This window comes from Salvelinus alpinus, chromosome 7 (assembly GCF_045679555.1).
Source record: "Salvelinus alpinus chromosome 7, SLU_Salpinus.1, whole genome shotgun sequence".
NCBI classification, from domain to species: domain Eukaryota; kingdom Metazoa; phylum Chordata; class Actinopteri; order Salmoniformes; family Salmonidae; genus Salvelinus; species Salvelinus alpinus.
This window is the reverse complement of record NC_092092.1, coordinates 9,032,516-9,047,145: the sequence shown is the minus strand read 5'-3', so window position 1 is coordinate 9,047,145 and position 14,630 is coordinate 9,032,516. Positions and strand designations below refer to the sequence as shown.

The window sequence follows — 14,630 nt, the reverse complement described above, 5'->3', positions numbered from 1 at the left end:
GGGCTGTGCTGGCGAACCGGGGACACCATGCGTAAGGCTGGTGCCATGTACACTGGCCCGAGGAGACGTACTGGAGACCAGATATGTTGAGCCGGCTTCATGGCACCTGGCTCGATGCCCACTCTAGCCCGGCCGATACGTGGAGCTGGGATGTACCGCACCGGGCTATACACACGTACAGGAGACACCGTGCGCCTTTCCGCACAACACGGTGTCTGCCCGTACTCTCGCTCTCCACGGCAAGCCCGGGAAGTTGGCGCAGGTATCCTACCTGACTTCGCCACACTCCCCTTTAGCCCCCCGCCCAAGAAATGTTTGGGGTTTCTTCTCGGGCTTCCTGGCCAGCCGTGTTCCCTCATAACACAGGTTCCCCTTCGCAGCTGCTTCCACTCTCCTAGCTGCCTCCACCTGTTCCCATGGAAGGCGATCCTTACCAGCCAGGATCTCCTCCCATGTGTAGCAACCCTTTCCGTCCAACACGTCCTCCCAAGTCCATTCCTCCTGGTACCGCTGCTGCTGTTGCTGCCGCTGCTGCCCGTAGCCACGCTGCTTGGTCCGAGTTTGGTGGGTGGTACTGTAACGGCAGCCTTCCTCCTCTTCGTCTGAAGAGGAGGTGTAACAGGGATCGGACCAAGACGCAGCGTAGCTTGTGCTCAACATGTTTAATTACGAAAGAATAAACGTGAACACTTAACACAATACAAAATAACAAATGTGGCAAACCGATACAGCCCTATCTGGTACAGAGAAAACACAGAGACAGGAAACAACCACCCACAAACCCCAACACAAGCCACCTATATATGATTCCCAATCAGAGACAACACAAAACATCTGCCTCTGATTGAGAACCATATTAGGCCAAACATAGAAACAGACAAACTAGACAGACAACATAGAATGCCCACCCAGCTCACGTCCTGACCAACACTAAAACAAGCAAAACACACAAGAACTATGGTCAGAACGTGACACATATTATCTTCGTGAAAAAATACCACTCAAAAAAATCCTGCTTAAGGACTGGTGTTTCACACCCTGTTGTCTTTGGGTTTTTGATGAGTAGTATGCTTAGGACAACCCAACTATGACATCACCCAATTGAAGTTGACCTTTAAAACGGTTAACCCATAACAGTCTAAGCCCTGTGCGTGTTCCTTTCCACAGAGGGGTCATATTAGTGTGTAGCCCAAACTGTTCGGACGCTACAGACTGAAGCTGGCAAATCGGCTGTACCAACTTCAGACGAGTCCCAAGATGCTTGTGGGGGTCACAGAGCAAACCGTTCCGACGCTGCAGGCGATTTTGTGAGAAGACCAATTTTGGGGATGTCTCATGGTCTGACAAACACCGCTCTAGCTCTGTCACCTTCCACAGCAGATGAGGAAGTGCGGCATCGGCAGATGCGGTGAATTGAGACTCATCCAATGCAAAAATGCAGATATGTCTAGTTTAAACTAACAGGTGTTTATGCTAAATCGATTTTCATGAAGGCCCAGACATCGACTTTAGGGGCTTCTGAGGTAAGGGATAGGATTAGGGTTTAGGGTAGGTTCTTGTCTTGGGCCTCGGTGGCTAAACTTAGTCAGTGCTCCTAGACATGGAAAACTCACAGTAAGTATTTGGTGTGTTGATTTTAGGCTCATGATCATAAAGAATTCCAGACACAGGAACTGGTTCTCTCCTTCACAATTTCATGCACTGCTTTGTTGTCGGGCAATGAAAGATAGCACTGTTAACATCTACATATAACATTTATAAGATACAGTTGTAAAATTACAACTAAATTACAGTAGTAAAATTATTCTAAATTGGCAATGGTGTGATAAAAATAGTGCCGACATTATAACTCTGTAATGGAAACCAAAGAGCTAGGCTTGGGCTAACCATAGATTACAGCATTAGTTATGCATGCTTTGAAGGAAGTGGACAGAGGGGAACATTTTTTGAAGGAAAAGTATGTAAGGGACGTATCACGTGTGTGTCTAGCAGGTAATGTGGTGGGTGGAAGGGAGGAGCTGAGAAAAGACAACAGAAGAGAGGGTTGCTTAGGAAGGAAGATTGAGTCCAGGGTACCAACAAGAAAGCATGGCCTTCCTCAGGACTCTTTGTGTGGTGACCATAATGGTGACATTCCTGTCAAAATGTAAGTAGTACAATTCTCAAGTTATCGCTGTCTTTATCCTACAGCGTTCTTCATTTATACTCACCTGGTTTAAAGAAGTTCGCTACTAAGTTTATTTCAGTTTGTATATAAAGACATTTGGACTGAATGAATTAACTGAACTCAAATCGATTTAACACTGCAATATGTAACCTTTTGTGCGACCCAACCAAATTCACATAGAAATGTGAGTTACAGATATCTCATTCTCTTTGAAAGTAAGTCTAAGAAGCGTTTTTGAGTCTTTTACTTTCGGGTTTATACACCAACTTCAAACCGCTAAAAATACAATATTTTGGGTTATGGAAAAGTTATTCACACCGGTTTAGATTGTGCAATGATTCTGTACACAATGACTGCTTATTTTGTCAAATAAACTGAAATAAGGTGAACTATAAGAATTCTTGCAACCAGGAAACGTTGGAGCGATTTCTGAGAAATGTAAGAGTTACTGGGTAGGAAGATATGTTTCTTGTGTTTGTTGTCCTATAAGTAGTTGGTGACGGGAAAGCATACCTAGCAGACTCAACTTTCAAGTTCTTCAAGTTAATAAGCCACATGTGTGCAGGTGGACAGATATGTGTTTTCAAAAGTATTGAGTGAAGCAGAAATACTAATTGATGACATTGAGGAAAGAAGAAAGGTAACAAGTCACACTGATACATCTAGATTCTGGATTATAGTTTACAGGTAGGCCTATGCGTTTTCAAAAGTGTTGAGTAAATTGGAGCCGAGGAGGTCTTAGCCAAGCAGTTCAACATCTAGCTAAGATGTTTGGTGTAGTATTTCTCATGTGAAAAAATGTGCATGAAAACTAGTCATTTCTCATTAAATGACAGCAACCACTTCCCACTGGGCAAAAACTGGTTGAATCAACATTGTTTTCACGTCATTTCAACCCAGACAGTCAAAGTGATGTTGATCAATGTAAAAAAGTAAACATATTTTCTTTCACCAAACTTTTAACCTGAATCCAATGACATGGTGATGTTTTTGTTGATTTCACATTGTATTCACGTTAGTTGACAATTCAACCAAAGTAAATCCAAACTAGACATTGAACTGACGTCTGTGCCCAGTGGGTTCATGTTTCCACTCCTACTAGGAGTAGTACGTTTGACCAGTCACCGACAAAAGGGCGTAGACTTCAACTACCGAACTTCGACTTGCCTCAATCATTTTTTGGTGTGCACGAACAGCCGGAAAAAAACTGCCTAAGACCAAAACAAAAACGTCATAGTATATGTGCAAACTGTTTTGACTGGGAACATACGGTAAGAAAACCTCTACAGGATTGGTGTCCCCCCAAGGGACGGTTGAGCTAACGTGCGCTAATGTGATTAGCATGACGTTGTAAGTAACAAGAAAATTTCCCAGGACACGGACATATCTGATATGGACAGAATACCATGCTATTGTTTGAGGAGAGTGCACAGTTATGTACTTGAAAATGTATCAATAAACCAATTAGGCACATTTAGGCAGTCTTGATACAACATTTTGAAACAGTAATGCAATAGTTCATTGGATCAGTGTAGAACATTGTGCACATACACTGCTGCCATCTAGTGGCCAAAATCGAAATTGTGCCAAAACTGCAATAATACATTGTGGCCTTTCTCTTGCATTTCAAAGATGATAAAAAAATGCATGTTATTTTCTTTGTATTATCTTTTACCAGATCTAATGTGTTATATTCTCCTAGATTCCCACAAACCTCAATGTTAGCTTTCAAATGGTATCAAGAATATGCATATCCTTGCTTCAAATCAAAGTTTATTTGTCACGTGCGCCGAATACAACAGGTTGAGTACAACGTGAAATATTTACTTACAAGTCCTAACAAGCAGTGTAATTTTTAATATTTTTTATTTATTTGGTAAACAATAGATAAGTAAAGAAATAAAATAAAAAGCTGTAAAATGACAGTGAAAATAACAGTAGCGAGGCCATATACAGGTGGTACAGCTACAGAGTCAATGTGCGGGGGAACCGGTTAGTTGGGCTAATTGAGGTAATATGTACATGTAGGTACAGTTAAAGTGACTATGCATAGATGATAAACAGAGAGTAGCAGCAGCGTAAAAGAGGGTTGGCGGGACACAATGCAAATAGTCCGGGTTGTCAATGTGTGGGGTTACTGGTTAGTCAGGCTATGACAGGGATTTTGGGTTTGTCGAGCGTCTGAAGTACATCCTGTGCGTCCTGCTTGTTGAAGAAAAAATCTTTGTCTAATCCGAGGTGAGGGATCGCTGTCGTGATATCCTGAAGCTCTTTTTGCCGTAAGATACGGTGGGAGAAACATTATGTACAAAATAATTTACAAATAATATGAGAAAAAACCCACATAATAGCACAATTGGTTTGTCGCCTGTAAAACGGCTGCCATTTCTTCCGCCGCCATCTTCAGGTCCTGAGCTACAGGCAGTTAGATTTGGGTATGATCCTTAACAGGTTTAACAATCAGTGTGTTATAACAATTGGTACTTATGCTGACGTCAGTCGGTATGTTCACTCTGATCAGTATGGGACAGTATGCACACTCTTAGAAAACAATAGTTCCAAAAGGGTTCTTTGGCTGTCCCCATGGCAGACCCTTTGAAGAACCCTTTTAGGTTCCACAGAGAACCCCCTTGGGTACCATATAGAACTGTCTGTAGAAAGGGGTCTACCTGGAACCCAAAAGGGTTCTTCAAAGAGTGTTGCCATGGGGACAGGCTAAGAAATCCTTTTAGGTTCTAGATAGAACCAAGTGTACCCAGTGAAAATGCCAGGGTTTGGATACAGAGAGTAAGGGATGACACCTTTGTTAAGGATGAAGGAATTTCCTTTTCTTTCTGTCTTGTATTTCAGGCTCTCATTCACAGCTGAATGGTAAGTCCTTTTCACCACTTACAGATATTCTCTAAACACGATTAAAACCTTTTATAATGCACTGTTACACCAATGTGACCTATTCAACAAAAACCTTCCAAATAACCCATCATTCTCTATCTCTGTTAGTGTGCGGAACCCCTCCTCTTAACACTAGGATCGTGGGGGGTCAGGACGCTCCTGCAGGGAGTTGGCCATGGCAGGCCAGTCTTCACAAATTAGGCAGCCATTTTTGTGGGGGATCCCTCATCAACAAAGAGTGGGTATTGACTGCTGCTCACTGCTTTTCCAGGTAAGGATTTGTAGGATTGTGGGAAACATTTAACCCGAACACCAAACTCAACAGTTCCACTCTTTTAAAAACAATACTGTTACATCTTTATATATTTACTCTCGCAGTACCAGTACATCAAATGTGGTGGTCTACGTGGGTCGTCTGAGCCAGGAGGGCTCCAACCCCAACGAGGTGAACCGGACAGTCACTCAGATCATCCGCCACCCCAACTACACCAGAAGTACCAGTGACAATGACATGTGTCTGCTGAAGCTCTCCTCCACTGTGACTTTTACAAACTTCATTCGGCCAGTCTGCCTAGCTGCACCAGGCAGCTCCTTCCATGCTGGGGCTACTAGCTGGGTCACCGGCTGGGGCAGCATCCACAGTGGAGGTGAGTGCTGTAGCTTGCTTTAAGTACTGCTGATGATGGATCAGAATTCTGACAGGTATTATGTATGTTGAGGAATACCTGTTGTCGCTCCTCAGTGTCCCTGCCCTCACCACAGACCCTACAGGAAGTGGATGTGCCAGTAGTGGGGAACAGGCAGTGTAACTGTAACTATGGAGTTGGTTCTATCACTGATAACATGATCTGTGCTGGTCTATCAGCAGGAGGAAAGGATTCCTGTCAGGTAAAATCTCTTGGTTATCTTCTTTGTTTATTACAATGTGGGCTAATGACACATTCATAATCTGTGTCTGGTTTCTCAGACCCAGATTATACCTGGCCTAGTCCTAAATTGAAAAGGACTTTAAATAGAGATTATCCATTAAAAGTGCTTTTTAGTCCAAAACTTGTTTTAATTGGTGTCTGAAAAACTGACCCATTATGTTTCATAAGAAAATCTAATCTCAGTGACTGTAAATCTGTCAATGCATAGGGGGACTCAGGAGGTCCAATGGTGAGCAAACAGGGTATTCGCTGGATCCAGTCTGGCGTTGTGAGTTTCGGCAACGGGTGTGCCCAGGCAAATCTCCCAGGAGTGTACGCAAGGGTGTCTCAGTACCAGAACTGGATCAACACCCAGATCACCAGTGACCAGCCAGGCTACGTCACCTTCTCCTCCAGTGGGACTGATTCTGACTTCAGTGTCTCCTGTACTGGTCTTCCAGCCCCAGCCACCAACACAACTGCTCCATCAGTTACCACCACACCTATGACCACAACTACCCCTAAAACCACCACAACTGTCCCTAAAACCACTCCTGAAAGTAAGTGGATTTATTTCCCTCTGTGAAACACACAAATTGCTGCCTCCTCTTGTAGCCACACCCGTCTGTTACTCCTGTTGTAGCTATAGCCAACGTATCTGTAACTCTCTATTTGACCACATCCAAACGTTAGTGTTTATCCCTCTCTTTAAATCTACACTCAGCCAAAAGTCAGTCCTGACTTCTGTAGCGCTTCTCTCCCTGTTTCTGCAGCCGTGGTGTGCGGCAGTGCCTCTTTGAACTCCCTTACTGGTGGGGGCTTGGCCTCAGGGGGATCCTGGCCCTGGATAGCCAGTCTACAGACAAACGGAACACACGTCTGCGGGGGCACAATGGTGGCAGAGGACTATGTCATGAGCGATGCTGGGTGCTTCTCCAGGTAACACACTCCACTTGTATGTAAACGGGTGAGTTGGTCAGATGCATATGGTCAGATCTCCATCACTTGGTGTCTTGGTGCTCAAGTTGAAACAAGGACCTGTTACATAGAAGGTATCGGTAATGCCAAGCTAAAGTTCCCCAACTTCACTATTCCCACCTCCCAGTCAGTCCGACGCCTCTCAGTGGACCGTGATCATGGGTCGTCTGAAGCAGAACGGCTCCAACCCCAACGAGGTAACCCTTAAAGTCATCAACATCACCATGAGCAACTTGACGGCCAACAACGTGGCAATCCTCAGACTGGCCAGCCAACCCATGTTGTCTGACTACATCCAGCCCATCTGTGTGGACCAGGGAAGCAGCACCTTCAGCATAGGGACTCAGTGCTGGGTGGCTGGCTGGGGCAGGGGCCAGGGTGGAGGTGAGTCAGTGTGTAATACTGGAACAGACTAACACTTCTGGCATGCCTCTGAAACTAAGCAGGGTTGGTCCTGGATGGGAGACCAGATGCTGCTGGAAGTGGTGTTGGAGGGCCAGTAGGAGGCACTCTTTCCTCTGGACTCAAGAAAATAATATCCCAATGTCCCAGGGCAGTGATTCGGGACATTGCCGTGTGTAGGGCGGGACTTTAAACAAGTGTCCTGACTCTCTGTGGTCACTAAAGATCCCATGGCACCTATCGTAATAGTAGGGTTGTTAACCCTGATGTCCTGACTAAATTCGCAATCTGACCATCATGGCCACCTAATCATCCCCAGCTTCCAATTGGCTCATTCATCCTCTCTCCCCTGTAACTATTCCCCAGGGCATTGCTGTAGATGAGAATGTGTTCTCAGTCAACTTACCTGATCAAATAAATGTGTTCTTTCTGTTTGGTCAACTTGTGATTTTCGTCCTCTATTTCTCTATTCTGTGTCGTTCCTTAGCTGAACAGAACTTGGAGCAGTCCCAGACCTCTGTGGTGGATTGTGAGAGCTCTGGTTCCTCTGATAACATCTGCACTGCTGCCTTGGACCTTCGACAGGTACAGATGGGTCCGACAAACAAAGCAAACGCACAATAACGGGTTTCAAATGTCGACTCAGAAGTGTCAACTGGTGTACAGCAAGGATGGTTGCATTATGTCTGTTTAGCTATTGAGGATAGCTCTGCAACTGTTGGGATGTGATCTATTTGACTATGGCATCTCCAGTATTGACGTCAGCAGAGCCTGCCTGATGGTAGGACATTTAGATCCACCTAGTGAGGACAGTCCCAAGTTTCATAATGATCTTCCAGTAGCTTGGTAGGCAACCAGTCTGGCTGTCTATCTGACATGACAATGCCGACCTCTCCCCCCGTGTGTTCGTTCTTCTCTCTCCCCTCAGGGTGAAGGGGGTGGTCCTCTGATGTGTAAGCAGGGTGATGCATGGTACCAAGCTGCTGTGTTGACTGTCAACAGCAGCAATAAGACCAGCTCCAGCAAAACACGATGGAGCCAGAGTCCTCGCTCCTCCAACATCCAGGTCTTCACCAAAACCGCTCGCTTCCAGAGCTTCCTTCAGACCACTGTGGGCACGTTCCCTTCACCCGTCACAGCCAGAACCCCCGTCAATAACAACAACACTGCCAACAGCACAACTGTCAGTGCAACTACCAGTGGGGTAACTCTGGCCCACTCATCCCTGGTCCTGCTCTTCTTGTCTCTCCTCTCTCTCCTACTGTCTCTCGGTCAATCCAGGTGACGCTGAGGAGTCACCTTCATGTAAACCTCTGGCAATAGGGTCTAAATGTGCTCTGTTTGAAGTATGTACCCTTACGCTTTATATATTGCAGCTTAGAATTTTTTGGTGAGTTTAATCTTGGTTATCCCAGAACTAAAATCTTGCGTAATTTGGTCAGCTGCGTGATTTATTTCTGGGTCCATGTGTTTCAAATTGAGAGTCTGGGTTTGCGATGTCTCCATCCTTTGCAACAGGAAACTCTCAGCCAAAGCAGTGAAATTTAAGCACCGCCTTCGCCCAATCCTGATACGTCCAAATTATCAGTGAGGAAAACATAAACATTGTAACTACTGCTGCTCGTTATCCTATGCAGAAGGTTTATCTCATCTAATTGTTTATTTATTCTGACTGGATTGAAATATGAAACTGCCACTGTAATCAGTTCACAAGTAGTCTCTCTTTGTAGTCTATTATCAAGTCTATGCAGGTCAGTATTTCATGTTATGAGACAGATCAGGAAATTATTTATTTAAATGTAATGACTTGATCTACTGTTGCATCTGGAAATTAAAATGATGAATTGTCTAGTTATTTTTTTATTTCCAATAAACAGCAGAATTTATATAGACTAGACACCACACAACATTTGTGTAAATGTTGTAGTGCAGCCAAACGATTGTGTCAAAAGTGTTTTATATCAGTTGTACAACCTGAGTGATTACTATAGGTCATAGATTATATTCAACTTGAAAATGTTATCTTTAATTCCGTATTGAGAGTTACATTACAGTATATCCTTTATATAAACAAAAATCCAGAATCATTTTAACAATAGAAGAGCAATATCTGTCTCGGTAATGTCCTTTGATATCTGTCTCGGTAATGTCCTTTGATATCTGTTTCGGTAATGTCCTTTGATAGCTGTCTCGGTCATGTCCTTTGACAGCTGTCTCGGTCATGTCCTTTGACAGCTGTCTCGGTCATGTCCTTTGACAGCTGTCTCGGTCATGTCCTTTGATAGCTGTCTCGGTCATGTCCTTTGACAGCTGTCTCGGTCATGTCCTTTGATAGCTGTCTCGGTCATGTCCTTTGACAGCTGTCTCGGTCATGTCCTTTGATAGCTGTCTCGGTCATGTCCTTTGATAGCTGTCTCGGTCATGTCCTTTGACAGCTGTCTCTGTCATGTCCTTTGACAGCTGTCTCGGTAATGTCCTTGATGAGCTCCAGCCTGTGTCGGATCAATGGTCGTCCCAGTCAAAGGAAGAGAAGTCTCCACACTGTAGGAGCTAACTGTGGGAAATGTCCACCTCCTCCAATACACCACACACACTCACAATATATGAGAAACATACAGGAAACAAATAAGAAAAACATAAGACACACACACAATATATGATAAAAGCATGCAGGCGCACGCGCACACACACACAAACTTTGACTCACATGTTCAGTGTTGCTGTTAAGAGGTCTGTGTGTAGCTTGAGTAGAGGAGTCAGGCGCAGGACAGCAGATATGAGTAAATAAACGTCATTTACTCAAAATAGGCAAATACAATACAATAAGGCAAGCCCACATAACGGACCGTATAACATACAAACAATCACTCACAAACAAACATGGGGGAACAGAGGTTTAAATAATGAACAAGTAATTAGGGGATTGAAATCGGGTATGTAAGACAAAGACAAAACAAATTGAAAATTAAAAGTGGATCCGCGATGGCTAAAAGGCCGGTGACGTCGACCGCCGAACGAACAAGGAGAGGGACCGACTTCGGCGGAAGTCGTGACAGTTGCAGCCTATTGCTTTGATCCTATTGCTCTGAAAGTGATCAATTAAAACAAAAAAATATGTACTTCTAGCGATTTCAAAATGTATATAATTATTCAAATCACTATTAGTCAGTATCATCTTCTAATATACAGATGTAAGTCCCTTTCTTTCCAATATATTTATCCCTCTCATTGATTATTTAAGCATTAAGGCACCTGGGGATTATCGTGTGACAACTCGATTTCGCCTTGGGCCTAAGAACTTAGTCGGGAGTTATCACACGATAATCCCCGGGTTTGAGGGCGTTATTGCTTTATAAAACGGTTGGCAACATACTACCAGTATTGGGACAGTGACAAATATGTTGTTTTGGCTCTGTACTCCAGCACTTTGGATTTTAAATGATATAAAGTACAGACTGTCAGCTTTCATTTAAGGCTATTTTCAGCACTTTTTGTACATAGTCCCCCATTTTAGGGGCCCAAAAGTATTGGGACAAATTCAGTTATATGTGTATTAAAGTAGGGAAAAGTGAAGTATTTGGTCCCAATTTTCATAAAAAGCAATGACTACATCAAGCTTTTGACTCAAAAAAAATGTTGGATGCATTTGCTGTTTGTTTTGGTTGCGTTTCCAAATATTTTGTGCCCAATAGAAATTAATGGTAAATAATGTATTGTGTCATTTTGGAGTAACTTTTATTGTAAATTTTTATAGAATATGTTTCTAAACACTTCTACATTAATGTGGATAATCCATAATGAATCGTGAATAATGAGTGAGAAAGTTAGACGCACAAATATCATATCTCTGTATACCCGTCGCAAGACCCACTGGTTGATGCTTATTTATAAAACCCTCTTAGGCCTCACTCCCCCCTATCTGAGATATCTACTGCAGCCCTCATCCTCCACATACAGCACCCGTTCTGCCAGTCACATTCTGTTAAATGTCCCCAAAGCACACACATCTCTGGGTTGCTCCTCTTTTCGAGTTCGCTGCAGCTAGCGACTGGAACGAGCTGCAACAAACACTCGAACTGGACAATTTTATCTCAATCTCTTCATTCAAAGACTCAATCATAGACACTCTTACTGACAGTTGTGGCTGCTTTGTGTGATGTATTGTTGTGTCTACCTTCTTGACCTTTGTGCTGTTGTCTGTGCCCAATAATGTTTGTACCATGTTTTGTGCTGCTACCATGTTGTGTTGCTACCATGTTGTTGTTATGTTGTGTTGCTACCATGCTGTGTTATGTGTTGCTGCCTTGCTATATTGTTGTCTTAGGTCTCTCTTTATGTAGTGTTGTGTTGTCTCTTGTTGTGATGTGGGTTTTGTCCTATATTTATATTGTAATCATAATTTTTTTTAAATCCCAGGCCCCGTCCCTGTAGGAAGCCTTTTGATAGGCCGTCATTGTAAATAAAGGTGAAATTAAATAAATAAAATGTGTAACTTTGGTGTACAACACTGCTCTCTCTAGCTCAGTATCCTTGCTGAGCCCAGCTGGCCGAGCATTTCGTTTTACCTATCCATTGGCTGTTTGATCCGTCCCTCTTTGTCCTTGACATATTCAGAACGTGGGTGTGTAGATTATCTGGTGAATCAAATAGCGCTTGTAGTGATAAGATGGGGAGCTAGCGCCCAACAAGAACAGTGGTAGAAATGCTGCGTTCAAAACAACTGGGAACTTGGGAAATTTCAGACTTCAGTGTGTTCAAGACAACTGAGAGTTCTGGGAAAAGAACTGCCTCCGACTGGGAAAATCAGCCCAATTCCCTTAGCTCGGGTCCTTATCCAGCATACCTGGAAGCTACAGAGATGGAGAGAGAGAGGAACAGAACAAACAAACAACGTGCTCATCCGTAACATCGATAACTATATAAAAAAAATACTTATATTAATGTCTTGCTCTTTACTGTAATCAGTGGACTAATATCAATGCTATGCATGCCGTCTCTCTTGGCTAAAATGCCTTGGAAGGCATAGGCCCACCCACTGGGGAGCCAGGCCCAGCCAATCAGATCAAGTTTTTCCCCACAAAAGGGATTTATTATAAAGTTTGTGGCACCAATCTCAGTAAACCGAAGACACTGTTGTGCATGAAAAGCCCAGGAGGCCGGCGATTTCTGAGATACTGGAACTGGCGCGTGGCACCGATGATCATACCACGGTCAAAGTCACTTAGGTCACTCGGTTTGCAAATTCATTCTTGACGCCTGTCTGTCTGCTCGATATAGCAAGCCACGGCCACTGTCTGTAGGAGTGATCCATTTCTGTGAATGGGGTGGTGTACCTAATAAACTATCAGCTAAGTATATATGTAAGCAATAAACCCCGAAGGGGTGTGTTATATGGCCAAAAGATACCACGGCTAAGGGCTGTTCTTATGCACGTGCCTGGACACAGCCCTTAGCCGTGGTATATTGGCCATATATCACAAACCCCTGAGAAGCCATATTTTATATTATAAACTGGTTACCAATGTAATTACAGCAGTAAATATAAATGTTTTGTCATACCCGTGGTATACGGACTGATATACCATGGCTTTCAGCCTATCAAAATTCAGGGCTCAAACCACCCAGTTTATAATCCCTTAATCAGAGAGGCAACAAAGAGACCAAAGATAACCCTGAAGGAGCTGCAAAGCTCCACAGCGGAGATTGGAGTATCTGTCCATAGGACCACTTTAAGCCGTACACTCCACAGAGCTGGGCTTTACGGAAGAGTGGCCAGAAAAAAAGCCTAAAAGAGAAAATAAGCAAACACGTTTGTTGTTCGCCAAAGGGCATGTGGGAGACTCCCCAAACGATGAGACTAAAATGTAGCTTTTTGGCCATCAAGGAAAACGCTGTGTCTGGCGCAAACCCAAAACCTCTCATCACCCCGAGAACACCATCCCCACAGTGAAGCATGGTGGTGGCAGCATCATGCTGTGGGGATGTTTTCATCGGCAGGAACTGGGAAACTGGTCAGAATTGAAGGAATGACGCATGACGCGAAATACAGGGAAATTCTTGAGGGAAACCTGTTTGTCTTCCAGAGATTTGAGACTGGGACGGAGGTTCACCTTCCAGCAGGACAATGACCCTAAGAATACTGCTAAAGCAACACTTGAGTGGTTTAAGGGGAAACATTTAAATGTCTTGGAATGGCCTAGTCAAAGCCCAGACCTCAATCCAATTGAGAATCTATGCTATGACTTAAAGATTGCTGTACACCAGCGGAACCCAACCTAGGAGCTGGAGCAGTTTTGCCTTGAAGAATGGGCAAAAATCCCAGTGGCTAGATGTGCCAAGCTTATAGAAACATACCCCAAGAGACTTGCAGTTGTAATTGCTGCAAAAGGTGGCTCTACAAAGTATTGACTTTGGGGGGGTGGTGAATAGTTATGTACTCAAGTAAGTTTTTCTGTCTTATTTCTGGTTTGTTTCATAATAAAAAATATTTTGCATCTTCAAAGTGGTAGGCATGTTGTGTAAATCAAATGATACAAACCCCCCCAAAATTTTTATTCCAGGTTGTATGGAAACAAATTAGGAAAAATGCCAAGGGAGGTGAACACTTTCGCAAGCCACTGTTCACATGTATAGTTAGATGTTGATGTTACAGCACATAAACAGCAGAGGGCGCTACAGGACTCTTGTCCCACTCAGTTTTACAGCTCAACTACAGTTCCTGTCCTGGCCAGTCTAGTGAGATACTGTAGATCCAGCTAATGTATTGATTACACTCTCACTCTGTTGAGTCAGGTGTGGGTGTGCCTGCATGTGTATTTAAAAAGGGCTTAGGCCTCTTTACATTTACATTTACATTTAAGTCATTTAGCAGACGCTCTTATCCAGAGCGACTTACAAATTGGAAATTTCATACATATTCATCCTGGTCCCTCCGTGGGGAATGAACCCACAACCCTGGCGTTGCAAGCGCCATGCTCTACCCTGTCACTTTCATCTCCTCTCCTTCATTTGTCTCCTCTCCTTCATTCCTCCCGTCTTTCACAAATCTGAAAACACAAGATCAACTCAAATCAAATTATTTTTGACACATGCGCTGAATACAATACTTACAAGCCCTTAACCAACAATAGCGATGGGTTCCGTTGGGACTATGACTCTTACCTCTTACCTGCACACAATGGGCCAGGACAGGGTCAAAGCAGCCTACGCCCCCTCCCCCACCTCAACACAGAGTTACTGAAGGAGGATGAGGATACAGATATAGACCCAGACATAACAGAGTT

The 14,630-nt window shown here is 43.7% G+C and overlaps 1 protein-coding gene across 1 annotated transcript in view; it reads left to right on the top strand.

Annotated features, from left to right (window-relative positions):
* Window positions 1–1,817: 1,817 nt before the first annotated feature.
* The window catches only part of LOC139580280 (uncharacterized), a 41,935-nt gene continuing 29,122 nt past the window's right edge, over window positions 1,818–14,630 (top strand). The window contains exons 1-10 of the mRNA XM_071408827.1: window positions 1,818–2,146; window positions 5,018–5,038; window positions 5,168–5,330; window positions 5,438–5,706; window positions 5,802–5,947; window positions 6,197–6,527; window positions 6,741–6,906; window positions 7,073–7,329; window positions 7,835–7,932; window positions 8,276–8,628. Coding sequence (XP_071264928.1) covers window positions 2,089–2,146; window positions 5,018–5,038; window positions 5,168–5,330; window positions 5,438–5,706; window positions 5,802–5,947; window positions 6,197–6,527; window positions 6,741–6,906; window positions 7,073–7,329; window positions 7,835–7,932; window positions 8,276–8,628 — 1,862 coding nt within the window. The 5' untranslated portion in view covers window positions 1,818–2,088. The remainder of the gene's footprint in view (window positions 2,147–5,017; window positions 5,039–5,167; window positions 5,331–5,437; window positions 5,707–5,801; window positions 5,948–6,196; window positions 6,528–6,740; window positions 6,907–7,072; window positions 7,330–7,834; window positions 7,933–8,275; window positions 8,629–14,630) is intronic.